At 45.9% G+C, this 27,353-nt stretch overlaps 1 protein-coding gene across 3 annotated transcripts in view; it reads left to right on the forward strand.

Annotated features, from left to right (window-relative positions):
• LOC122919647 (histo-blood group ABO system transferase-like) overlaps positions 1 to 27,353 on the forward strand; it is a 66,416-nt gene that overhangs the window by 25,647 nt on the left and 13,416 nt on the right. For 2 of the 3 annotated variants that reach the window (XM_044268800.1, XM_044268797.1), the window contains exons 3-5: positions 16,966 to 17,025; positions 17,202 to 17,252; positions 25,603 to 25,638. In XM_044268800.1, coding sequence (XP_044124735.1) covers positions 16,966 to 17,025; positions 17,202 to 17,252; positions 25,603 to 25,638 — 147 coding nt within the window. Of the gene's footprint in view, positions 1 to 12,682; positions 12,761 to 16,965; positions 17,026 to 17,201; positions 17,253 to 25,602; positions 25,639 to 27,353 lie in introns of those variants that run through there. The other variant, XM_044268799.1, reaches the window with a different exon arrangement.

The following is a 27,353-nucleotide window of genomic DNA, read 5'->3' on the forward strand; positions in this document are numbered from 1 at the left end:
TGTCCAGTCATACCGAAACTGTAATACAGAACACGTGGTCTATCTCATCACATGTACAGCGTGCAGCCTCCAATATGTGGGGTGTACATCTAACTCAATTAAAACGAGGGTACGGAAACACATATCGGATATACCGCATCAAAAAACGGGAAATGTGTCTGCAGCAAGTACACACTTCGCTGTCGTACATCACGGTAGTACGTCGAGCTTGATCGTCCAGGGAATAGAAAGAGGCAATGCACCTGTGAGAGGAGGTGATCACAAAAGAAAGCTCCTTAGTCGGGAAGCCTTTTGGATATATGAGTTGGGAACTTGTTTTCCAATAGGTTTAAATAAAAGGCACGACTTAATTCTACAATACTAGCGGGAAATACACTGCCCTCCTGTTTATCTATTGCTATTTATGTATAGGTTTACTTTTAGTCTCTTTATAGATTTTGTCTTTTGCACATATGGGGTTAATATTATTTTGGGAAGTTAGTTTGATCTTTTGATCCCACCCCGGGTGAACCACGGGAACTAATCCTCTGTTTGGATTGGTCTAGCGGTGCTTTATCTGGAGTGGGATTTTAAGGTGCACTTGTCATGAGTAAGGACCGTCATTTTTAGGTCCGAAAAGCTTAGATCGTGTACTACTGCTGGAATAAAGTATCAATTTTGGAAGCTGGACCTTTTGTCCATCTTCATTTTTGCATGTTGTACAGCCGAGTCCAGGCTATGTCCGTGCTTCCTGATTGCCGGGTGCAGGTGAGCGCTGCTTCTATTCTGTTTGCTAAATATACATAAGAATATAACTACTATAATACTGCTCCTATGTACAGGAATATAAGTACTATAATACTGCCTCTTATGTACAAGAATATAACTACTATAATACTGCCTCCTATGTACAAGAATATAACTACTATAATACTGCCTCCTATGTACAAGAATATAACTACTATAATACTGCTCCTATGTACAAGAATATAACTACTATAATACTGCTCCTATGTACAAGAGTATAACTACTATAATACTGCTCCTATGTACAAGAATATAACTACTATAATACTGCTCCTATGTACAAGAATATAACTGCTATAATACTGCCTCCTATGTACAAGAATATAACTACTATAATACTGCTCCTATGTACAAGAATATAACTACTATAATACTGCTCCTATGTACAAGAATATAACTACTATAATACTGCTCCTATGTACAAGAATATAACTACTATAATACTGCCTCCTATGAACAGGAATATAACTACTATAATACGGCTCCTATGTACAAGAATATAACTAGTATAATACTGCTCCTATGTACAAGAATATAACTACTATAATACTGCTCCTATGTACAAGAATATAACTACTATAATACTGCCCCCTATGTACAAGAATATAACTACTATAATACTGCTCCTATGTACAAGAATATAACTACTATAATACTGCTCCTATGTACAAGAATATAACTACTATAATACTGCCCCCTATGTACAAGAATATAACTACTATAATACGGCTCCTATGTACAAGAATATAACTAGTATAATACTGCCTCCTATGTACAAGAATATAACTACTATAATACTGCCTCCTATGTACAAGAATATAACTACTATAATACTGCTCCTATGTACAAGAATATAACTACTATAATACTGCCCCCTATGTACAGGAATATAACTACTATAATACTGCCCCCTATGTACAAGAATATAACTACTATAATACTGCCTCCTATGTACAAGAATATAACTACTATAATACTGCCTCCTATGTACAAGAATATAACTACTATAATACTGCCTCCTATGTACAAGAATATAACTACTATAATACTGCTCCTATGTACAGGAATATAACTACTATAATACTGCTCCTATGTACAGGAATATAACTACTATAATACTGCCTCCTATGTACAAGAATATAACTACTATAATACTGCCCCCTATGTACAAGAATATAACTACTATAATACGGCTCCTATGTACAAGAATATAACTAGTATAATACTGCTCCTATGTACAAGAATATAACTACTATAATACTGCTCCTATGTACAAGAATATAACTACTATAATACTGCTCCTGTGTACAGGAATATAACTACTATAATACTGCCTCCTATGTACAAGAATATAACTACTATAGGCGGAGCCTGGCTGCAGACCTGGCCGGACGTGTATAGGAGAGCTCTCCTCCTCACCACTCTGCTAACTGGTAAATTTCGCGGTCTAAATCGCTCAAGAATGGGAAAAGTGGGTAGATACATACCCAAAGAGAAGACTGAAGCCAGCAAACCAGAGCGGGGTGCCTCCGACATGGAAAAATACCTGAATAAGAAATCTCCAGCTCCAGCTGGCCCTAAGATGGCGCCGCCGGAAACCAATGACTGGGTCAGAGAATCGGAGGATGATGAAGAGGCCATAACTGACCGGGAAGCATGCCCCGCTTCACAAAGCGCTGCGCCGATATCCAGAAAGTTTCTACAGCAGGCGCTGTCGGCAGCCCTCACTCCAGTTATACAGGAGCTGCAAGAAATAAAGGCTGACCTGAAACATATCGGCGGGAGGGTGGAAACGCTGGAAGACAACCAGACGTCCATCACGAAATATATAAGAGCTGCGAGCGACAACACCATGGCTCTAGCGGCCTCCCTGGACACAGCATACTCCCTCATAGAAGACCAGGAAAATCGGAATAGGAGGAAGAACCTCCGCATCCGCGGCCTGCCTGAAAGCATCGCACACGAGGGCTTACCAGAAGCTGCAGGCGCCATCTTCTCCCTACTCCTGGGAAGCTCCTGCACAGCCGAGATCCAGATAGAGCGCATCCACAGGGCGCTCAGGCCGAAGCCAAAGGAGAAGGAGAACCCTAGAGACGTGGTATGCGGTCTATTGAGGTATGTGGATACCGCTGCTCTAATGCAGGCCGCCAGAAACAGGAGAGAAATCCTGTATGAAGGCGCCAAGATCACCATATACCAAGACCTGGCGTCCTCTACACTGAATAAAAGGAGGGCGCTGCGGCCCCTCACCGAGCATCTGCGCCATCACAAGGTGCCATATAAATGGCTATTCCCCTTCGGCCTTACATTCGCTGTAGATGGGAAGCGCTGTACCATTCGCCTGCCTCAAGACCTCCAGGCTGCCTGGGAGCTGTTACAGACGGATCCGCTTGATGTGCCATCCTGGCTGCCATCTGCCGACATCGGAACACAGCTGCCAGAACTACCAGAGACCTCAGGTTGGCTCAAAGCTTCACAAAAGAAGAAGAACCAGCACAGATCAAGGGACACTTGAAGTCCTAGAGACTGTCCAGTAGCTCTATCCAATCCACAGGAGTGACTTTACACGGATCCCATGGAAGGACAGGTCCATGCTGGATTTTTGCAATATCATGAGGCTGCAAGTATACCTGTCTGTTATACGTATTGACGAGTTCCCGTTCTTGTTGTATCCAGCAGGGTAGATATTTTACCTTGCAGTGCCACTTTTCTGCATTTTTACTTAGACCATAATCTGTAAGGTGCTATTCCGCACCAGTCCAGCAGGTGGTGCAATGTGGACACCACTGTGTAATGTGGGCCCATCTTGTACCCCCCCTACCTACCAGGGTTACACTGGCACAAACCTGGTACATGTGCCTGATTGCATGGCTGTTCACGCCCGCTTCACTGCAGCTAAGTGACCTGCTGCGGTGTTGCTGGCATGGGAGCCAATGTACTGTTTTACTTGTCATGTTGACAGAGTCTTTAGTTGTGATGTTATTAGTTCACTCCCTAGATACGGTCAATATGTATGACTGGAGTTCTCCGGTTCCAAGGTTACCACATTCTTGCAATGATGTCGTCAATTAAATGTACAACGTACAATGTCAGGGGCTTTAACACCCCACAAAAGCGCTCTCAGGTCATCCGTCTTCTAAAAAAGAATAATACGGATATCTGCTTCTTTCAGGAGCTGCATTTTAAAGAGGCTCATATACCCAAAATTCAGAACCCATACTTTCAGCACTGGTATTTTAGTGCCTTTGAAAAGGCAAAGAGAGGGGTGGGTATTGCTATTTCTAAGAGAGTACCATTCACATTGATATCTAACCTGACGGACCCTGAGGGCCGCTTCATATTCGTGAAAGGCCTCATTGGCACACAAAAGGTTACGCTTGCCAGTTTATATAGCCCTAACCGTGGTCAGAAACGATGGATAAAGATCACACTAAGTAAACTGGAGCTATTCGCTGAAGGGATTAGATTAATTGGGGGAGACCTTAATGTCACTTTGAATCCCATCATTGATGCCTCTGACGGCTCCTCCCAATTGACCCAGTCAGCACTAGGATGTATCAACAGATATATTTCGGACACGAACCTGTTAGACGTCTGGCGACTAGCCCACCCAGATACTAGGGACTTTACTTTCTTCTCAGCACCGCATAAATCGCACAAACGGTTGGACTACATCTTACTGTCCAGTAACGCCGTGGATATGGTGGACTCGGCTGACATAGGTGTTGTGTCCGTCTCTGACCACGCCCCAGTCTCTGCTGCCCTCATATTCTCCAGCTTACCAGCCTCAGTTAGACAGTGGCGTTTAAACGAGACGCTGCTGGATAGACAAGCAGATACCTCAATCCTAGAGCAAAAATTAAGGGACTTCTTTGTGACCAATGCGACACCGGGTATGCCCCAGACGACACTTTGGGAAACGCACAAAGTGGTTATCCGGGGAGAGTTAATAGCCTTAGGCAGTAGAGTCAAGAAAGAGAAACAAAAGATCCTACATGATCTCTTAGTTCAGATAGCAGACAAAGAAGCGGTCCATAAACGGTCTTAGGCCTCTTTCACACTTGCGTTGTCCGGATCCGGCGTGTACTCCACTTGCCGGAATTACACGCCGGATCCGGAAAAACGCAAGTGTACTGAAAGCATTTGAAGACGGATCCGTCTTCAAAATGCTTTCAGTGTTACTATGGCAGCCAGGACGCTATTAAAGTCCTGGTTGCCATAGTAGTAGTGGGGAGCGGGGGAGCAGTATACTTACAGTCCGCGCGGCTCCCGGGGCGCTCCAGAGTGACGTCAGAGCGCCCCATGCGCATGGATCATGTGATCCATGTGATCACGTCATCCATGCGCCTGGGGCGCCCTGACGTCACTCTGGAGCGCCCCGGGAGCCGCACGGACGGTAAGTATGCTGCTCCCCCGCTCCCCGCTACACTTTACCATGGCTGCCGGGACTTTAGCGTCCCGGCAGCCATGGTAACCATTGAGAAAAAGCTAAACGTCGCATCCGGCAATGCGCCAAAACGACGTTTAGCTTAAGGCCGGATCCGGATCAATGCCTTTCAATGGGCATTCATTCCGGATCCGGCCTTGCGGCAAGTGTTCCGGATTTTTGGCCGGAGCAAAAAGTGCAGCATGCTGCGCTATTTGCTGCGGCCAAAAAACGTTCCGTTCCGGAACGGAAGACATCCTGATGCATCCTGAAGGACGGACTGTCCATTCAGAATGCATTAGGATAATCCTGATCAGTATTCTTCCGGCATAGAGCCCCGACGACGGAACTCTATGCCGGAAGACTATAACGCAGGTGTGAAAGAGCCCTAAAGCACTAAAAGTTCAGACCGAACTGAACAAGCTGAGATCGCAACTAAAAGACCATTTAAACATTCAAAACGCAAAAGCCTATCAATACGCCCAATATAAACATTACTCCCACGGAGACAAAGGATCTAAGTTGACGTCCTCCCTCACGAAACAAAAGAGAGAGTCCATGTTCATACCCAACATCAAATCCAGCAATGGAAGTATACTGCATAAAACAGCTGATATTGCAAAGGAATTCCAGGAATTCTACAAGCAACTCTACGGCCTATCGGACCCAGATCACCCAGACCTTTCAATACCAGAAGCAACAGACTTGTTTCTGAGAGGCCTAAATTTACCCCAGATAACCTCCCAAGAAGGCGATACCTTATTAGAGCCAGTCACTGAACTCGAAGTGAAAACCCTACTAACCTCTATGCCCACGGGTAAAAGTCCTGGCCCGGATGGATTCCCAGTGGGCTATTATAAAAAATTCCCAGATAGGCCCCATGCACACGGCCGTTGTTCAGGGCCGTGTGCGGGCCGTGGAACCGCGGCCTGGATCCCTTCCTGTGAGCTGGAGCGCACGGCGTCACTGGTTGCTATGACGCCGTGCGCTCCCTGCTGCCGCCGCAATACAGTAATACACTGGTATGATCTATACCAGTGTATTACTGTACTGTGCCGGCAGCAGGGGGCGCACGGCGTCATAGCAACCAGTGACGCCGTGCGCTCCAGCTCACAGGAAGGGATCCAGGCCGCGGTTCCACGGCCCGCACACGGCCCTGAACAACGGCCGTGTGCATGGGGCCATATACTGATACCCCATCTGGTAACGTGGTGCAATTCACTACTGAATGGGGAAACCTTACATAAGCAATCATTGGAGGCCACGGTTACCATACTCCCAAAACCTGGGAAAGATCCCCTTCTCTGCGGTAGCTTATAGGCCAATCTCGTTACTTAACGTAGATATAAAAATATGGGCCAAACTCCTAGCGACGCGGCTGAGTCGCCTGCTCCCCAAACTCATCCACCCCGACCAATCTGGCTTTGTTCCAGGGAGGGAGGGGAACCACAATTCCTGTAGGCTGATCACTGCAATACAGTGGGCTAAAAAGAAAAACCTCCCCTTGGCGCTTCTCAGTGTAGATGCGGAGAAGGCCTTCGACCGGGTGAGCTGGGACTTTATGAGGAGGACACTGTCGAGGTTTGGAATCCCGACAAGATTTCAGGAGGCTGTCATGTCATTATACAAGGGTCCGAGTGCAAGAATTAGGGTCAATGGCACATTGTCCCCATCCTTCCCTATTTGCAACGGGACACGTCAGGGCTGCCCCCTATCTCCCGCCTTGTATATACTGGTCATGGAGACCCTCCTTCAGGCCATTAGGGAGCATGTAGATATTCGTGGGGTGAAAACAAAAAATAACGGTGCAGAATATATTAATGTGGCTTATGCCGACGATCTACTGATCATGGTCTCCAACCCGGTCGAGGCCTTCCCGCATCTTTTGAAACTGTTTGAAGAGTATGGTAGGCTATCAAACTACAAAATGAACTATACCAAGTCAGAAGCTTTAAATGTTAATGCCCCGGCGAGCTCCATAGCCATTTTAAAAACCACTACGCCCTTTAAATGGCAATCCTCATGTGTCTCCTATCTGGGGGTTAAGATCTCCGCGTCCACTGAAGATCTATTTCGGCTCAATTATACTCCCCTAATAGCAGAGGTCCAAAAACTGCTTCAATCGCTACGCCTCCCTTACTCCTCTTGGATGGGAAGGAAAAACATCCTAAAAGCGTTTGTCCTTCCAAAAATTATGTACGTATTACAGATGTTGCCAATATTTTTACCTAGCTCGTACTTTACAAAGCTCCGTAGGCTTTTTGCGAATTACCTGTGGGGTGGTAAGAAGGCTAGGGCCCCTCACCAGAGGCTGATACTGGGGCGTGGTCATGGAGGTATAGCACTGCCAGATGTACAAACATATTACAGGGCCATACACCTGAAGAGGTGGTTGCAGCTCCACTCCCCTGCCTACCATACATTGGGCACGGAATTGGAACTAGTGCAGCTTACCCAACAGCAGAAAGCGGCTTTATGGGGTCAATCAAATGCATCACTTCATTCCCACGTGCTCCTAAAGGGCACCAGTCTGGTCATTAAACAGCTCAACAAGGCTCATGGGCTCCTACAGAACCCTCCCGGTGCGATGCCAGCAGACCTCATACCACACACTATCCAACCTCCAGGTGCTCAGGTCTCACAGATTTGGAACAGATTAAGAGCTTTCTCCACAGCCGAATTTATAGGGAAGGTAAACGGCACCCTGTCGGAGCAACACCCACTCAGCCTGGTTTGGAATGCAGCTAACTTCCTAGACCTAATATCTATAAAAGCTGCTGGGAAACAGCTACTCACCCAGAAACCATGTGTAATGACCTCGACATGGTTTGAGAAGTTAGCAAACCCCCCCTCCCCTCAACGCAAATTGATATCTAACATATATATGGCCTTGACCTCACCTCAGCGCCGCATAACCCCACAATATGTTCACACCTGGGCCAATGACCTTAAGACTACTTTCTCGGAGACGGATATTCTCCGCATGCACGCGCACTCGCATGGCTTCTCCCGCTGTGTGAAGATCCAAGAGCATTCATATAAGGTTCTCACGCAGTGGTACCTTACCCCCAAACAACTATTTCTTAGTGGCTTGAGTGATCACGACAAGTGTTGGAGATGTGGGGAGGAAGGTGGCACTCTTCTTCACATTTTCTGGTCCTGCCCTAAAATAAGAGGATATTGGGATAACGTCTCCCAGATCATTAACGAAATTCTAAACATTAAACTAACATTAACCCCTCAACTGGTTCTTTTATGGCTCCCAACAAAGGACCTATCGCCGTCAAAGAACAAGCTTACTACACACCTGATCCAGGCTGCACGTTTACTTATCCCCCAAAAGTGGCTGAGTTTAGATCCCCCCACAATCTCTCAGTGGTTAAGCAAACTGGACCATATACACCGTATGGAGGAGCTAGCGGGTTGGGAACTTAGGACACACGAGAAGCATAAGAAGTTATGGGCCCCCTGGGTTGCGTATAGGCATGCGAATGGTACTGTCACAACCAGACAGCTGAGAAGCTCTGACAGAGGCCTTTCAGAACCTCCTCCTTGAGTTTCTGTGTTGTGGTATTCAGTTCCTCCTCTCGTTAGCCTCTCTCAGCTGTCATGTGTTGGACTAATTGCTTCCCTTTAAATTCCTCCCCAGAAGGCTTTTCTGGGCAGCTTATACTTCTTCCTGGAGTGTGTGTGCATGCTGACCTTGTTCTCCTGTCTGCTACAAAGCTAAGTGTTGTACCTTTATCGTTTATTTTCTGTTTGCTGGATTCCAGGTGACCCTGACTCCCTCCGTATCTTGTGTAGGGAGCCGGTGGTCGTGTCCCCTCACTGTTGTAGGGTGCTCAGGGCTTTATAGTCAAGGTTCGTGGATATGCAAACCTCCACCATTAGGATCTTTGCATAGGCTGAGCAGCCAGGGAAAGTGCCAGGTCTCCTGCAGGGGTCTCCCTTGGTTCCTTAGCTTTTGGATCCAGCGAGTCATTTATACATGTTGCTTTGCCTTGTTTCCTGTACACCGTCCGTGACAGGTACTTCAGCATCTTAGCGATTTTTGACTGACAACAACCTTGAGAAAGCCCCATAGTTGTGACAGACACATTAGCGAGAACAGAAGAAGCCAACCGTCTTCCTCTCTTTGGAATCATCAAAGGTATCTCAACAGCCTTAGACCGTATTTGTCCAGTTCTAAGGACATATTGCACCCCCCCTCCTTCCCCCCTCCCCCTAACCCCCCCCCCCAACCCCCCCCCCCCCCCTAACCCCCCCTCCTTATCGGTTCGTTTTGACCTTACCTACCTCAGGTTACACTTTGATTGTCAATTGCTGATCTTTGCTGACCTAGCTATGAAACAATGCACCTTTCATATGTCTTAAGTATAATGTCTATGCACCTGTCAATTGCGAGTATGACTGCATGTAATAATCCTGACTTATACACCATTGTATGTTGTGCTTTTTCTTTGATGCTTTTCAATAAAAAGACAATTGACAAAGAATATAACTACTATAATACTGCCTCCTATGTACAAGAATATAACTACTATAATACTGCTCCTATGTACAAGAATATAACTACTATAATACTGCCTCCTATGTACAGGAATATAACTACTATAATACTGCTCCTATGTACAAGAATATAACTACTATAATACTGCCCCTATGTACAAGGATATAACTGCTATAATACTGCCCCTATGTACAAGAATATAACTACTATAATACTGCCTCCTATGTACAAGACTATAACTACTATAATACTGCCTCCTATGTACAAGAATATAACTACTATAATACTGCTCCTGTGTACAAGAATATAACTACTATAATACTGCTCCTATGTACAAGAATATAACTACTATAATACTGCTCCTATGTACAAGAATATACCTACTATAATACTGCCTCCTATGTACAGGACTATAACTACTATAATACTGCTCCTATGTACAAGAATATAACTACTATAATACTGCTCCTGTGTACAAGAATATAACTACTATAATACTGCTGCTATGTACAAGAATATAACTACTATAATACTGCCTCCTATGTACAAGAATATACCTACTATAATACTGCCTCCTATGTACAAGAATATAACTACTATAATACTGCTCCTATGTACAAGAATATAACTACTATAATACTGCCTCCTATGTACAAGAATATAAATACTATAATACTGCTCCTATGTACAAGAATATAACTACTATAATACTGCCTCCTATGTACAAGAATATAACTGCTATGGGGCGGAGCCTAGCCACCGACTGGAATGGACGTGTGAGACTGCTGCTCCTCCATAAAACACCTCTAAACTGCCTTTAATAGCGAACAGAAATACCCCAAAGATGGGCAAACACAGCAAAGAACGCTCAGGGGACCCCCCCCCCCCCCCCCCAGTACCCCAAAGTTTATGGGAAGTCAGTCTGACCTGCAGAAATACTGGAAACCTCAGACAGACCGGGTAGCTGTTACTGACCCCATCATGGCGCTGAGAGTGGGAAACTCAGGGGACCAAGCTTCAGATCTAGAAAGCCTGACAGGGAGCGAGCATGGAGATCCTGCAACATCCCTCATCACCAAGGCCTTTTTAAAAAAGACCATATTCCAAGCCATGCGACCCATCATGGAAGAATTGTCTGACATTAAATCTGACCTGCGACAGATGAATAGCAGAGTCGAGGGTCTGGAGGCCAGACAGGCTGAAATGGAGACCCTAACTGATGCCATGTCCTCGCGCTCCACTCAACATACAGAATATATCAACAGATCTCTCCTCCTCATAGAGGATCAGGAGAATAGGAGCAGGAGGAAGAATATAAGAATTAAACAGCTCACCGAACAGTACGCGCCTGAATCCTTGAGGAAGGTCGCCATGGAAATCTTCCAATCCCTGCTTGGCCCAGAGAGAGCTGCCAGCGTGGTCATAGAGCGCATCCACCGAGCGCTGCGACCTAAGCCCAAACAAGGAGAACCTCCGCGGGACATCATCTGCGGACTCCTGTCTTTTGTGGATACTGCACAGATCCTACAAGCAGCCAGAGAAACCTGCCCGATTACCTATGGGGTGAAGAGATCCTGTTCTACCAAGATGTCGCCCCCTCTGCGCTAGCCAAGCGACGCATCCTGAAGCCGCTCTTAGAGGTCCTGCGTGAGAAAGGCATCCAGTACACCTGGCTCTTCCCGTTTGGCCTGGCCCTCTGGATTAACGGGAAGAGGCTCCCTGTTCATTCGCCGGACGACCTGGGAAGAGTGTGGCCTGCACTGAATATGGAGCCGTTAGCTATACCATCTTGGCTGCCCTTACCCCCAGAGGAAGATCTCCCATCCTCATCTAAGAAGAATATGGGACTGCCGCAGCGCTCTGCCGGATCATCCAGGTCCAGAAAGGGAGCTCCGGGACCCCTTCCCTCCAGAGACACCTGAATGCAGAGGAGGACTTGCTTTATAAATGAACCTGCTGCCGTTCGGGCCTCCTGTGAGTTATATTGCCGGGAGTTAATAGTTATGGTTCCCCCTAAATAGAAGACCACCCTCCTGTTGCCTCTTCTCTACTGGGTTTAGTTAATGTTCATTAACAGCAGCGCTCAAACAGGGCGTATTACTTACATAGCCTCTCCTGTTAGAGTTCTGTGACCGGGGGCCCCTTCTGTATATATCGCCTCTAGCAGGGATCCACTCTTTGATCGGGTCTCTGCCTGGCTGCACTGGATCGCTGCGCTTACTGCTTGGTCAGGAGTGGAGGTGCAGTGCCGTCCTGAGCGCTTGCTGTGTGTGTGGAGATGCGCTGCCACGATAGGTAAGAGATTTTCACATAGTGGAGTTCTGCTGCCCCCCAGTGGTAGGTTTGTGGTGGTGCGTTTCTGCACTCACTAAATACCATGTCTATGCAATATGGTGTAACTTAGCTACATTGATGTTCTGGGATTTTAGCTATATCTCCTAGGTATGGGTAGAGAATGCTGCCCTGTTCTGATCTTTCTCTCGCCTCCCAGGGCTCTATATTTCATGTGTTACCAGTTAATGAGTATATTGATCTCGCGTTTCACAAACGTTAATTCTGTTCATGTTTTGTGCATCTGTTATTATATGACACTTGGCGGTGATGAGGTATTCGTCATGTCTAGGCACTTTTGTGGTATTATCCCACTCCCCCCCCCCCTTCTATTAACACCTGAAGGGATTCTATCCCTATTGATAGTGTGTCCTCCTCAGAGTAGGTCACACATCCTGCTCATCTTATTCCATACGTAAGGGATTTCCTACCTCCCCTACTATATCCCAAAATCGTTGGGATTTACTCCTGTTTTTCTAGATACTGAAGATCCTTGTGTGTGTTTTTGGTGTCTTTCTTTGTTGTCTGTGTTTTGTGTGTCCTCGTGGTACCCCCCCCCCTCTTTCATCCCAATCCCATAGCTCCAGAGAGATCGACCACGGCTACGTAGACTGCTCCCCACCTGAGAGTCGAATTCGCACGAATTGGCTGTTGTGGTGGCATCGTACAACGTAAAGGGACTCAATGAACCTTGCAAGAGAGCCCAGGTACTGTCTCTGCTTCAGAAAGAAAAGGCATCTATCATATATCTGCAGGAAACACACTTCAAACCCGGTAAGGTGCCCAATCTCTCTTCTACTAGATACTCACACTGGTTTCACTGTCCATTCTCCACTGCTAGTAGGGGGGTGAGTGTTGCGATTCATAAACAACTATCCTTTAAACATTTAGCGACGGTGGTGGATCCAGATGGGCGCTACATTTTCGTAAAAGGTTTAGTGGCGGATAACCCAGTGACACTTGCTAACCTATATGCCCCAAACAGAGGGCAAGTCCCCTGGTTAACTCAAACCCTGACACAATTATCCTCTTTTCAAGAGGGTATAGTAATTTTAGGGGGGAGACTTTAATGCCACCCTGGAACCGGATCTTGATTCTTCGACCGGTCGCTCAGCCCTTTCTCACAAGCTGTTAAAGAACCTTAAACAACACCTGAAGAAAGTAGGAGTAGTTGATGTCTGGCGTACTCTAAATCCGGTTGAGAAAGATTATACGTTCTATTCCTCCGCGCAAGCGTCTTATCAAAGACTCGATTACCTGTTCCTGTCTTCGGCCCAGATCCACAGAGTATCAAAGACGTCCATAGGTAGCATCACTATCTCAGACCATGCTCCGATCTTTTTGCATCTTCATATCTCAGATCCCCCCTCTAGGGAACGTGTCTGGAGGCTGAACGAGACTCTCCTCACTGATGCCAATCATAAAGCCAAAATCGCAAAAGCCATCTCTGAGTACTTTACAACTAATACTGTGGGACCATCAGCTCCTTCCCCATCCATTATTATTTGGGAGGCGCATAAGACCAAAATCAGGGGTGATCTGATATCTCTGGGAGCATTCACCAAAAAACAGCGCACTTTAGCGTTGTCTAATCTACTTGATCGCATCTCAAAGCTAGAGCTCTCCCATAAAAGAAGTCAGGCCCAAGCCGTCCTAAATGAACTTTCAGAAGCCCGCTCAAACCTAAAGAATCTATTAAACTTAACTTCTGCCAAGCTCCTCATGCGCTCCAAATTTCGAGCTTATGCACACGGTAATAAGGGGAACAGATTAATGACAGCTCTAGCTAAAAAGCAACTAGACACCTCTCGTATATCCTCCATTAAAACCTCAGACGGTAAACAGCTTAAAGCCACGCCAGATATAGCCAAAGCGTTCTGTGACTTCTATGCCGAGCTTTATAACCTCCCTTCCCCTAACCAGACGTCGGCTGCTGAAATTAAGGCAGCGACGGATAAATTCCTTGAGTCATTGCTACTTCCAGTTCTGCCCAGTGATAAAGCGTCGGCTCTGACAGCCCCAATAACGGATACCGAACTACGTGCAGTTTTGCATCGATCCCCTCGGGCAAAAGTCCAGGCCCTGATGGCTATTCCATTGTCTATTACAAGACATTCATAGATATTTTAGCACCGCACTTTAGAGATCTGTGTAACCATCTCTTGACCGGGGGAACCCTCCCTCCTCAGGCGCTGGAAGCACACATCACCATAATACCAAAACCAAACAAAGACCCCACGTCATGCGGAAACTACAGACCAATCTCCCTCCTGAACACAGACATCAAATGGTGGGCGAAGATACTAGCGACCCGACTCCAATCGGTCCTTCCAGACATCATTAATAGGGAACAAGTAGGGTTCGTCCACGGTAGACAGGGTAACGAGAACACCAAGCGCTTGCTGCATCTGATTGACTGGGCCAGATCAAAGCATTGCCCTTTAGCACTTTTAAGTACTGATGCAGAGAAGGCCTTTGATAGGGTAAGCTGGCAATTCATGTCCGCTGCCATGTCAAGGTTTGGCTTCTCCCCCCAGTTAATCAGTGCAGTATTGACTCTCTATTCGGCCCCCTCGGCCAGGGTCCGGGTTAATGGCTCTCTCCCCCCCCCCCCCCTTCTCCATCGCCAACGGAACCAGACAAGGGTGCCCCCTGTCTCCGGTGCTATTTATAATTGTAATGGAGACTCTATTATGCAAGATTCGTCAAAATCCTGAAATTTCTGGACTCAACGTGAATAAACACACCCATGTCGCAGCGGCCTTTGCGGACGATCTGCTTGTTCTAACATCCAATCCCACAACTTCCTTCCCAGAACTAGTGAGAATCTTTGAAGAATTTGTTTTTTTGTCCAATTTCAAGATAAATTACAGTAAATCACAAGCGCTTAACATAACGTGCCCTCGGAATATGGTCCTAGAACTCCAACGTACCAACCCATTCACATGGGCCCCGCACTCCATACAGTATCTCGGCGTTCATATCTCAGCCAATCCAAAGGATCTATTCAGCTTAAACTACGCCCCGCTCCTGAAAGACATACGTCAGCACCTACAGGCAGTGAAGCTCCCATTTGTCTCATGGATGGGCAGAAAAAACTACTTAAAGGCCTACATTGTCCCCAAATTCATTTATCTCATACAAACACTACCTATCTGGCTGCCAAATTCCTACTTCAATGAGATCAAAAGAATCTTCTCCTCCTTTATTTGGAAGAGTAAAAAGCTAGAGTAGCCTACTCGACCCTAACAAGGGAAAGGAGGTTTGGGGGGTTTGGACTGCCAGATATTCGCCTTTATTACAAGGCAAACCAAGTGATCAGGGGATTGGACATACTAGCTGGGGAGCCGGCGTCAATGTGCGCCCATCTGGAAGCCGCCACCCTTACTTACAGAGAAAAACTCGCCTTATGGGGGGTTCGCCCCTGCCTACATAATTCCACTAATGTATCGTATATGTGGAAAGCGGTACTAGCGGAATGGTCTAAGCTGTTCACGGCCAAAGAGCTGAGATTTCCGCACACTCGTCTCCCTCTATCTTTGTTACAAGCTCACATCCATAGAGATATACTTGATGCTTCAGGCATCTGGTCACTTCTTCATAACCACTCACTTGATAGTATTAGAAACCAAAACGGGGAGCTCGATTGGTCGTCCATACTTAATGCACCTCTAGTGAATAAAGCGTCTTTCCTGCAGATACTGGGCTTCCGTAAGGACATTAAGAAACTCGAGATGCCCCCCCCCCCATAATACTCCACCAACGTGGCTTGAAGAACGTGTGGGGATACCCTTCCCTGCTTCAAAAGCTTTATCTAAAATGTACAAGCTCCTTCTCTCAGCCGCTCCGCCAACCATGTCGCATCTCGCTGCATGGGAAATTGAGCTTTCGACAAAATTTTCGGCTCCTGAAAAAGCAGCCATTTTAACTAACTCACATGGCTTCTCACGCTGTGTAATAGTGCAGGAAAACTCCTTCAAACTCACGACCAGATGGTATAAAACACCGGTATTTCTTCACAAATTAAACCCTTCCATACCTGATGTGTGTTGGAGGTGCGGCACTGAACAGGGATCACTGTCCCACATTTGGTGGAGCTGTCATAACATACGCCCCTTCTGGCTCCAAGTTGAAAATACTATTAACCAGGTATGCTCTCCACAACATCCATTGGTATTGGACCCTAAACTAGTTCTACTCTGGTGCCCAAACCAAAACTTTACCCCGTCAAAATCTAATTTACCCACGATGCTACTCACGGCGGCGAGACTACTTGTTCCGCTCAAATGGAAATCAGATAGACCCCCGTCACAAGTGGAATGGTTGGATAAGGTGGACCAGGTATACCGCCTAGAAGAGTTAGCGGCCTGGGAAATGGGAAACCGCCAGAAATTCCTAAAGGTCTGGCAACCCTGGAAGCTTTTTCGTGGCTTTGCTTGATCATCTGAGCTTTCCAACTCTTTCACAGCGACCCCCCCCCCTTCCCCCCTTGCATGTGCCCTATATGTTAGTCTACATGTTGTCTGCTGTCTGCCCTTGTCTACATGTCATTGTGATTCCTAGGATCACCTTTTTGGCCATATCAGAAGCCTGTCAAATGTTTGGTTCCTAACGTCCTTTTTGTCACATGATTTTATATAAGTCTTTATTTCACACAAATGTTGATATTTATGTGCTTACTGTTTGATGATGTGATTATCCAAATATTACCTGTACTTGTGATGAAGCAATTTGTTTCTTCTTGTACTATTTTGCTGATGTTTAATAAAAAGAAAATTGGCAAAGAATATAACTGCTATAATACTGCTCCTATGTACAAGAATTATAAGTATTTCATTGTATAAGATGCAGTATGTGTCAGACAATACATAATTATAAGGAGAAGTAATGACTCCGCTGTTTCACCGTTTAGGGGACATATGGACATTTGGGACTGGCGCACAATCACCATAACATCCTGCAAACAAAATGGGTGAGTACATTTGTATATTAATTCTTGCACTGTATTTTACAATGACTGAAGACCACAATTTTTGGGTTTGAACCTTGGTGGTTCTTGTGATTTCTGATATTGGGGGGGGGGGGGGGGCAGGCAACTATTTTTTTTATTTCCTTCCATTTTCAAAATGTCTTATTTTTGTGTCACAGGGAAAACAAATCATTGATCTCCAGTCACCGGCAGAAACCTATGATTGACAGGTGAGATGATGACTACTCCTAAGGTTGCATTCACAGGACCGTATGTATTTTGCGTATCAGCAAAAAATATGAATGACAGCTGTGTGAGTCTGCGTTGCGGCCGTCTTTATTTGCGGATCCATTATAACAATGCCAAGTGATCCCACACTCGCATATCCCAAGGAGCTCTTTTCATCGCCATTCCTTGATTTGGCCCTCTCACTAAGCCTGCTTGAAGAGGGACATTAGGAGATCTCATGCACTGATTCCTAAACTCTTGAGCATCCACAGTCAGAAAAAGATGACGGTGGGGAACGGCAATGATGATGAGACACAGTTGCCAATAAGTCAACGGCAATTAGTGTCTCAAGAGGTTGATGATGAGGAGGAGACACAGTTGTCAATAAGTGAGGTTCTTGGTAGGTCAACAAGTCAGGAGGATGACCAGAGTGAGGAAGTGGAAGAGGAGGTGGTGGACGATGAAATCACTGACCCAACCTGGGAAGGTGGCAAACTAAGCGAGGAGAGCAGTACAGAGGCGGAGGGATCCTCAGCACCGCAACAGGCTGGAAAAGGCAGTAGGGTATCAAAAGGTAGAAGGCGGGCCACACCAAATAGGCCCGCAACTGTTCCTCGGAGCATCCCCTTTTGGCAATCTCCCTTGCCAAGAGGTAGGTGTTTTTTCAGGAAAGTGCGGATAGTAAAAAAATTGTCATTTGCAACCTGTGCCGTACCAAAATGAGCAGGGGCGTGAACACTAGCCACCTCACCACCAGCATGATCTGTCACATGGCATCAAAGCACCCTAATAGGTGGGCCGAACGCCTGGGTCCACAATCAGTGTCTGCAGGTCACACCACTGCCTCCTCTTCCCCTGTTATGTGCTGACCAATCCCCTGTCCAAGACGCAGGCCCGGATGCCTCCTGCCCTGCACCTGGACCTTCGCAAGCACCATCAGCTAGCACATCCACTTCCGCGTCCCAGCGCAGCGTACAGCTGTCCATACCCCAGGCCTTTGAACACAAGCGTAAATACCAAGCCACTCACCCACAGGCCATAGCACTAAATGTGCACCTTTCCAAATTGCTGGCCCTGGAAATGTTGCCATTTAGGCTTGTTGATACTAAGGCTTTCCGTAGCCTGATGGCGGTGGCCGTCCCTCGTTACTCAGTCCCCAGCCGTCACTATTTTCCTTGTGTGCCGTCGCTGCCTTACACCAGCATGTGTCCCGAAACATCACCCGTGCCCTGACCAACGCAGTTATTGGGAAGGTCCACTTAACGACTGACACATGGACAAGTGCTTTCGGCCAGGGACGCTACATTTCCCTGACGGCACACTGGGTGAATGTTGTGGAGGCTGGGAGCGAGTCGTACCCTGGGATGGCAGAGGTGCTACCGACGCCAAGGATTGCAGGCCCTACTTCCGCCACCACCTACATTAGTGGCTTCAACCCCACCCTCTTCTCCTCCTCCATTTCCACCTCTGAATTCTCATCTTGCAGCACCAGTCAGTCAAAAAAATTCTCAGCTTTTATTTACATTTGAGCGAAAAGTGTCCAGTCCAAAATTATTCCTACCCTTCTCAATAATCAATAGAAAAGCCTTTCTTGGCTATTACAGCAATCAGACACTTCCTATAAACTCCACTGGTATTTTTGCCTATTCATCCTTAGCAATGAGCTTCAGATCTATTAGGTTGGAGGGTCTTCTTGCCATCACCCTGATCTTTAGCTCCCTTCACAGATTCTCCATTGGATTCCAGTCTGGACTCTGGCCGGGCCACTCCAAGACGTTAATGTTGTTGTCTGCTAACCATTTCTTCACCACTTTTGCTGTGTGTTTTGGGTCATTGTCATGCTGAAATGTCCACTGGTGCTCAAGGCCACGTTTCTCTGCAGACGGTCTGATGTTGTCGGTGAGAATCCTCATATATTGCTCTTTTTTCATGGTGCCGTTTACTGTCATTAGGTTCCCTGGTCCATCGGCTGAAAAACACCCCCAAAGCATTAGGTTCCCACCACCATGTTCGACAGTGGCGATGGTGTTCTTTGGGTTGAAGGATTCTCCTTTTTTACACCAAATGAAGGAAGAAACATCATTGTGACCAAACAATTCAATTTTTACGAAATTTGGCACACAGGTACATCAGGTGTCTGGGAAGGTTTTACAGTGGGTCTCAGCTCTCTAGGACGTACCGTTCCTGAGATATTCCCAAAAAATGCATTAGCCAATAGAAGCTTGGTCACATGACCCTTATCAGCCAATAGAAGCTCGCAGGCCCTACAGCCCCCACACACAGTTTTACTCCAGGTTTCCATAACAACCCAGCCATTTATCTTCACTGGTGTAAGAGAGCTTTGAAGGAAATCTGTCACCAGGATAATCGCTATTGAAGTAAAGCCCTGGCCTAATAGCACTTAGCGCCTTATTTCCAGATGTGCCCTTGTTCCAGCAATAGATGTTTTTATCCTCTGAAAATCCAGTTTATTTGGTATGCAAATGAGCCCGTAAGGTGCCCAGAGGGGCGTCACTCTTGCAGGAAGGAGCCCAGACAGCTAAAGGCTCAACAGTACAGGTGTTTTCGCATGTGGCAAAACCCTTAATCAGTGATGGTCAGTTCGCAGTGTTTGCCAGCAAACACATGCGGGCTGCCATCTTTAGTAAGGTAGACTCACCCGTCCGGCGATGCACAGGTGAGCCCTTACCTGTGCCTGTGCCAGGAGCCGGTCTGAAATCAAATGGAGTCACCGGGAGCAGGCAGTTCTGAGAACAGCCACCGGGGGCCTTCATCGGGCTGTTCTCGGAACTGCCTGCTCCCAGTGACTGCATTTGATTTCAGTCCAGCTCCCGGCACAGGCACAGGCAAGGGCTCACCTGTGCATCGCCAGACGGGTGAGTCTACCTTACTAAAGATGGCAGCCCGCTGGTGAACACTGTGTACTGACCATCACTGCCCTTAATGTTAATTGTTATATTTGTTTATGTATTTTTAAGAAAGGGGGTGAGTTGCATTTTTATATATTTTTTTAAATATTTTTTTCCTTTTTTTACTCTTTTTAAGAGTAAATGTAATACAGAATAGTTCTGCTGCATGCACCTACTCACACACAGCCCCACTGTACTCATTACATATGCAGTATAGCTCTGCTGCGTGCACCTTAGTGTACGTTCTTCTTTTCCGGCGCTGAGTTCCGTCACAGGAGCTCAATACCGGAAAAGAACTGATCAGGAGAGTAATCAGTTCAGGAGGCATCAGGATGTCTTCAGTTCAGTCTTTTTGACTTTTCAGGACGGAGATAATACCGCAGCATGCCAGATCCAGCATTAAAAATACTGCAATGCCGGATCTGTTGCAGACCGGTAAAAATGTGAAAAAAATATATAACGGATCCGTTCTTTCAATGCATTTGTAAGACAGATCCGTCTACAAAGGCTGTCCATTTGCATGCAGATTTCCGGATCACTCTGCAAAAAGTGTGAAAGTAGCCTTACCCACACACACACAGCTTCACCATACACATTACATATCTAGCTCTGCTGCATGCACCGTCACACACAGCTCTGCTCTACACATTACACACACAGCTCTGCTCTACACATTACACATATAGCTCTGCTACATTCACATTTCCCACACACAGCTCTGCTCTACACATTACACATACAGCTCTGCTGCACACACATTCGCACAGCACCACCGTACACATTGTATACACATACACTGCGCTGTTTATACAGACAGTTCTTCTGACCAAGTGCAGTGCTGACTCCTCCTTCACACGTGATCATGACATCATCAAAGGTCCTTTATACTAAGGTCAGGTCCTGTAGCTCTGCAGGGTCCACCATAACATCTGCTTTTCAGGGGTGTGAGGAGGTGAGTGATTACCGACCGTCCCATTGCCTGCACCATCCACCGCTGCCTCCACCTCTGTAAGTGACTCACTGTGGGTGCGCGGTAGGTGTGCAGCGCTGAAGCACTCCTTCTCTTCTAGGGGGCCCCGGTCGCAATTGCAACTGCTGCGACTCCTATAGCTACGCCAGTGCCCCTGCCACAATCTGTCCACCCTCCCTCAAAAGACGAGCTTAAAACCATGCCCTCTGTTAGGCCACGCCCCCTCCCGCTCCTCAGCCGATAGGGATTGAAAAAATGAAGTTAAAAATCAACTTCTAGGTCCCGCTAAGCCACGCCCCTGATTCAGTGAGGCCACATATGTGTGTAAAACAGGACACTTTAAACCTCTGCCTATGTATTTGTAATGTATGGTATTTCCTATTATCAGGCTTGCAATGTAGTTGCACCCATTCACCACTAGGTGGTGCTGGCGCCAAGGGGCGTACATAGAAATCACTTGGTCCCATAGCAAGAATCTAAATTGGGCCCCCATTCCCTGTTTATAGCCCCTCCCACTACCCATTCCAGGCCCCTCCCTTTGTTCCATGAACTATTCTTGCTGCTGCGTTTTAAAATTGATGCCATCAGGGCCAGATTGGGATTCCAAAACAGCCCTGAAACACAAAAGACCTATAATACATGCAATGTGTACAGGTATATAGTATATTCCCTAGTGTACTGTTATGTGAGGTATATAAGTATATTCCCTATTGTACTTTTATGTGAGGTATATAGTATATTCCCTAGTGTACTGTTATGTGAGGTACAAGGTATAATACATACAGTGTGCACAGGTATATAGTATATTCAGCAGTGTACTGATATGTGAGGTACAGGGTATAATAGACGCAGTGTGTACAGATATATTATATAGTATATTCCCTAGTGTACTGTTATGTGAGGTACAAGGTATAATAAATGCAGCGTGTACAGGTATATAGTATATTCCCTAGTGTACTGATATGTGAGGTACAAGGTATAATAAATGCAGTGTGTACAGGTATATAGTATATTCCATAGTGTACTGATATGTGAGGTATATTCCCTAGTGTACTGTTATGTAAGGTATATAGTATATTCCCTAGTGTACTGTTATGTGAGGTACAAGGTATAATACATACAGTGTGCACAGGTATATAGTATATTCCCTAGTGTACTGGTATGTGAGGTACAAGGTATAATACATGCAGTGTGTACAGGTATATAGTATATTCCCTAGTGTACTGATATGTGAGGTACAAGGTATAATATCATGCAGTGTGTACAGGTATATAGTATATTCCATAGTGTACTGATATGTGATTTACAGGGAGTGGCGAAAATAACCTCGCCACTGGGTTTTTGAGGGGTCTGTTTGCCAGCCTCTTGCCTCAGGATTATGGCCCATACTCACTTTGAAGGAGAAGACAGACCGGCCGCACAGCCAAAATCTGTGGAACTGTTTTGGGCAGGAAAGCCATGCTTGTGGTCGGCCAAATGTGACTTCCTTGGAATTCAGGAACCCCTGCTCGGATCTGGGTGATTTTCGGATATGTTGTTCACCCAGATCAGAGCTATCCATGGATGTATAAATTATGGGATATGTGGGGTTTTGAGGTGTTTTCTGTGTTTTCATGTGAAAAATGTGTTTTCTGCCTGTGAGTGATTAAGTTAGCCCATTATGTTTGGTAATTGTATCACAGGCAGACCCCAATGTGTTTTGGTAATTGTATTTTGTTGATTGCGTCAAAGACAATGCCTATTCTGTTATTGTGTCACAGGCAATCCCATTGTGTTTGTTAATTGGGTCACAGGCAATCCCATTGTGTTTGTTAATTGGGTCACAGGCAATCCCATTGTGTTTGTTAATTGCGTCACAGACAATGCCATTGTGTTTGTTAATTGCATCACAGACAATGCCATTGTGTTTGTTAATTGCGTCACAGGCAATCCCATTGTGTTTGTTAATTGGGTCACAGGCAATCCCATTGTGTTTGTTAATTGCGTCACAGACAATGCCATTGTGTTTGTTAATTGCGTCACAGACAATGCCATTGTGTTTGTTAATTGCGTCACAGGCAATCCCATTGTGTTTGTTAATTGCGTCACAGACAATGCCATTGTGTTTGTTAATTGCATCACAGACAATGCCATTGTGTTTGTTAATTGCGTCACAGGCAATGCCATTGTGTTTGTTAATTGCGTCACAGACAATGCCATTGTGTTTGTTGAATGTATAGTTTTTGTGTTTAAACTGTAAGGATTGGTTGCTATGTTATGTCCTCAGTTCCCAACCACAGGGGTGATACCCTTGTTGGAAAATGTGTATATAAGTCAATGCTTGTGTGTTCAATAAATAGTTCCTGTTTTACCCTTCATCATGTTGAGACTGGAGTTTGGGTAACTGATTGACACTGGGGATTTCTATACGCTGAAGATTTGCTATACTCCCCTGGCTATAACTACTAGCTCTTGTAAGAGTTTGTTCATGGTTCCTGCTCTCTGGATTTAGGAGAGGTTTATCCACTGGAAGCTGAAGCCCGGTCTTGGGTCCAGCGTGGGTGGAGGACGGTGAGACCCCAACCAAGATGCGGCGGTTCGTGGGGTCTGTGGTGGTTACAGTGTCGAGCGGAGTGCTTGGAGTCCTCGGGAAGCACTAGGAGCATCCATCAATGGAGTTACCCAGTTGAGGTCCCAGGAGATCCGTTACACAGAGTATAATATATGCAGTATGTACAGGTATATAGTATATTCCATAGAGTACTATGTGAGGTACAGGGTATAAAATATGCAGTGTGTACAGGTATATAGTATATACAGTAGTGTAATATGTGAGGTACAAGGTATAATGGATGCAGTGTGTATAGATATATTGTATATACAACCTGTACTGACATATGAGGTATACTAGATGCAGTGTGTACAGGTATATAGTAAATACAGCAGTGTATTGACAGCTCGTACTTCACATATCAGTACACTGATGTATATACTATATATCTGTACACACTGCATCTAATATACCTCATACCTCACATATCAGTACACTGCTGTATATACTATATATCTGTACACACTTCATCTTTTATACCTCACATATCAGTACAATGATGTATATACTATATATCTGTACACACCGAATCTATTATACCTCATACCTCACATATCAGTACACTGCTGTATATACTATATGTCTGTACATATTACATCTATAATACTGTGTAATATATACAGTGTGTGTGTGTGTGTATATATATATATATATATATATATATATATATACACACACACACACACACACAGTACAGACCAAAAGTTTGGACACACCTTCTCATTCAAAGAGTTTTCTTTATTTTCATGACTATGACAATTGTAGATTCACATTGAAGGCATCAAAACTATGAATTATCACATGTGGAATTATATACATAACAAAAAAGTGTGAAACAACTGAAAATATGTCATATTCTAGGTTCTTCAAAGTAGCCACCTTTTGCTTTGATTACTGCTTTGCACACTCTTGGCATTCTCTTGATGAGCTTCAAGAGGTAGTCACCTGAAATGGTCTTCACTTCGCAGGTGTGCCCTGTCAGGTGTAATAAGTGGGATTTCTTGCCTTATAAATGGGGTTGGGACCATCAGTTGCGTTGTGGAGAAGTCAGGTGGATGCACAGCTGATAGTCCTACTGAATAGACTGTTAGAATGTGTATTATGGCAAGAAAAAAGCAGCTAAGTAAAGAAAAACGAGTGGCCATCATTACTTTAAGAAATGAAGGTCAGTCAGTCCGAAAAATTGGGAAAACTTTGAAAGTGTCCCCAAGTGCAGTCACAAAAACCATCAAGCGCTACAAAGAAACCGATCACCGTCCCTCCGTTCGGTCACATCGTAACCTCAGCAAACGACAGAAGTGAAGTTCTCATAAAGACAGAGGTTTATAGGATGTAAGACTTTATAACCCCCCCAATATAATCTCCTCTGTAACTCAAGCCAATTCTCTGTCCATAGACAGTCTCCGAAATCACCCCCAATGAGCGGTAAATTCATGAGAAGTGACCCTATATTCCCCCGCCCTGTAACTCTATGTAAAGGTCCATTCAGCTCACTGCTGACATCTTGTGGCTGAACAGCTTCACTACATGGTGGATACCGACCTATAGCAAAAGGAAAACTAATTCTTATCCTACCAGTGAGCACCAGCGCCACCTACTGCTGGAAATAATATCACAGGATCATGTACACTAGCGCCACCTACTGCTGGAAATAATATCACAGGATCATGTACACCAGCGCCACCTACTGGTTAGATATGGCTTTTTCATTTACATCCATTAATCTGCAGGCCAGCAGAGAGATCTGAAAGACAAGCACAAGCCGTGGCCTGCAGTAGGGAGTGAGCCTGAGGCATCTGGCTCCCGGACGCGGAGCGCCGCTTTAACATGCAGACCGATCAAATACAATGAAATAATGCTGCTGTCCTCTTCTCTGTTTCCAGGATGCTGTACAAGAGACCACAATCCCTGAACCCTCCGTAAGTTACTCCAAGTGCTTAGAGTCTGATAATCATAGTAATTGATATAAGAACGGTGTAATACTTTGAGTCACCTGTGGGGGCGCTGCAGAAAACCAGAGCTCTTCTAAGGGTACTTTCACACTAGCGTTTTTCATTTCCAGCATAGAGTTCAGTCCTAGGGGCTCTATACCGGAAAAGAACTGATCAGTTTTATCCCCATACATTCTGAATGGAGAGCGATCCGTTCAGGATGCATCAGGACGTCTTCAGTTCAGTCATTTTGACTGTTCAGGAGAAGACTTGCCTGAATGCCGGATACAGCATTTTTTCCCATAGGAATGTATTAGTGCCGGATCTGCAGGGTATTGCGATAGCGAGGTCACGGTTATGGGCAATCGAGGGTTACTCACTGTTTGGAGGAGAACCCTGGGCAGGCATGCGGCAGTGAAGGAGAGGTAGACACCAGTTCCTCTGGGGCACACTCTGGATGTAGGGACCAGGCCTGATGGTGGACGAGGTGCCCTGGATGTTGCAGGTATTTTGAGTGCCTGAGGCAAGGTCCCTTTAAGGATCGTGACGCCAGTGCCTGTAACGGTGGCACACCGATTTATAGCAGTAGTAACTGAGGTACACAGATGGTATGGTGAACCAAACGTTGCTTTACTTGGAAACTGTCCAAACTTTGTACATACAGTTGGTGATGCAGTCACTGATAAAACAATGTTCCACCAGCAGGTTATTTCTCAATATGGCAGGTAATAAACATGCAAGATACTTGGAGGGTAAACAGTTAATGCTTCGCAGACCAGGCTGCACTATCCCCTCAGCTATCCTGGCTGGCTGGATCCCAAGGCCCGGATGCCTAAATGCTGGCTTGAATCCTTGGTAATAAATCTTCCTCCCGTATTGACCCTTGCCTTTATCTTATAGTACCTCTGCCCATCAGCTTACTTCTCTGAGCTGGTTGTAGGTGGCTGCAGGTTTCTCCCAGGAGGACCATCCCTACTACTGGGGTAACTTCATCTGTGCTAGCTGGATTTAGGATCTCCAGGCAGGCTGTACTTCTCCACTAGCCTCCTGGTGGCAACTAGAAGCCTGGACTATCCAGCTGCATGTCAGGAGGAGGCCCTCAGCAAATCTCTGGCTGGTACCTTCTCACTTCTGTCTCCACAGACTCCTATGACCTGAAACCTCCCTGTCTGGGCTTGGACATTTATACTAGGGGCTCCCTATCTCCCTCTAGTGTCTGGGATGTCTAGGTCTTTAGGTGGTAACTGCTCACTCTTGGCATCGACACTCTAGATCAGGGATGCCCAACCTGCGGCCCTTCAGCTGTTGTAAAACTACAACTCCCAGCATAACTGGACAGCCTACAGCTATCATACTACAGCAGGGCATGGTGGGAGTTGTAGTTTTACAACAGCTGAAGGGCTGCAGGTTGAGCATCCCTTCTGTCGATGGAGTCTCCTCTGGTTGCAGCAATAAAGATGGAAATAGTGACTGTGCAGGTGTCACGACCCCTGGTCATGGTCGTGACTCCTTGGGTGCCGCATGCTGTTGCCCGCGGTTTGGGAGTTCGTCAACCGCAGCTGGGGCACTTAGTTGTTTGCCTCAGGTGCGGTTGCCGCGGACAACAAGTGTGCGTGCGGTTGCCCTTGGCAACGTGTTTTATGTGCACTCCCTTTGTCGTTTTGTGGTGCACGAGGTTATGTATTATGTGCACTTCCCCTTAT

The sequence above is a fragment of the Bufo gargarizans genome, chromosome 9 (genome assembly GCF_014858855.1).
Source record: "Bufo gargarizans isolate SCDJY-AF-19 chromosome 9, ASM1485885v1, whole genome shotgun sequence".
Taxonomy (NCBI): domain Eukaryota; kingdom Metazoa; phylum Chordata; class Amphibia; order Anura; family Bufonidae; genus Bufo; species Bufo gargarizans.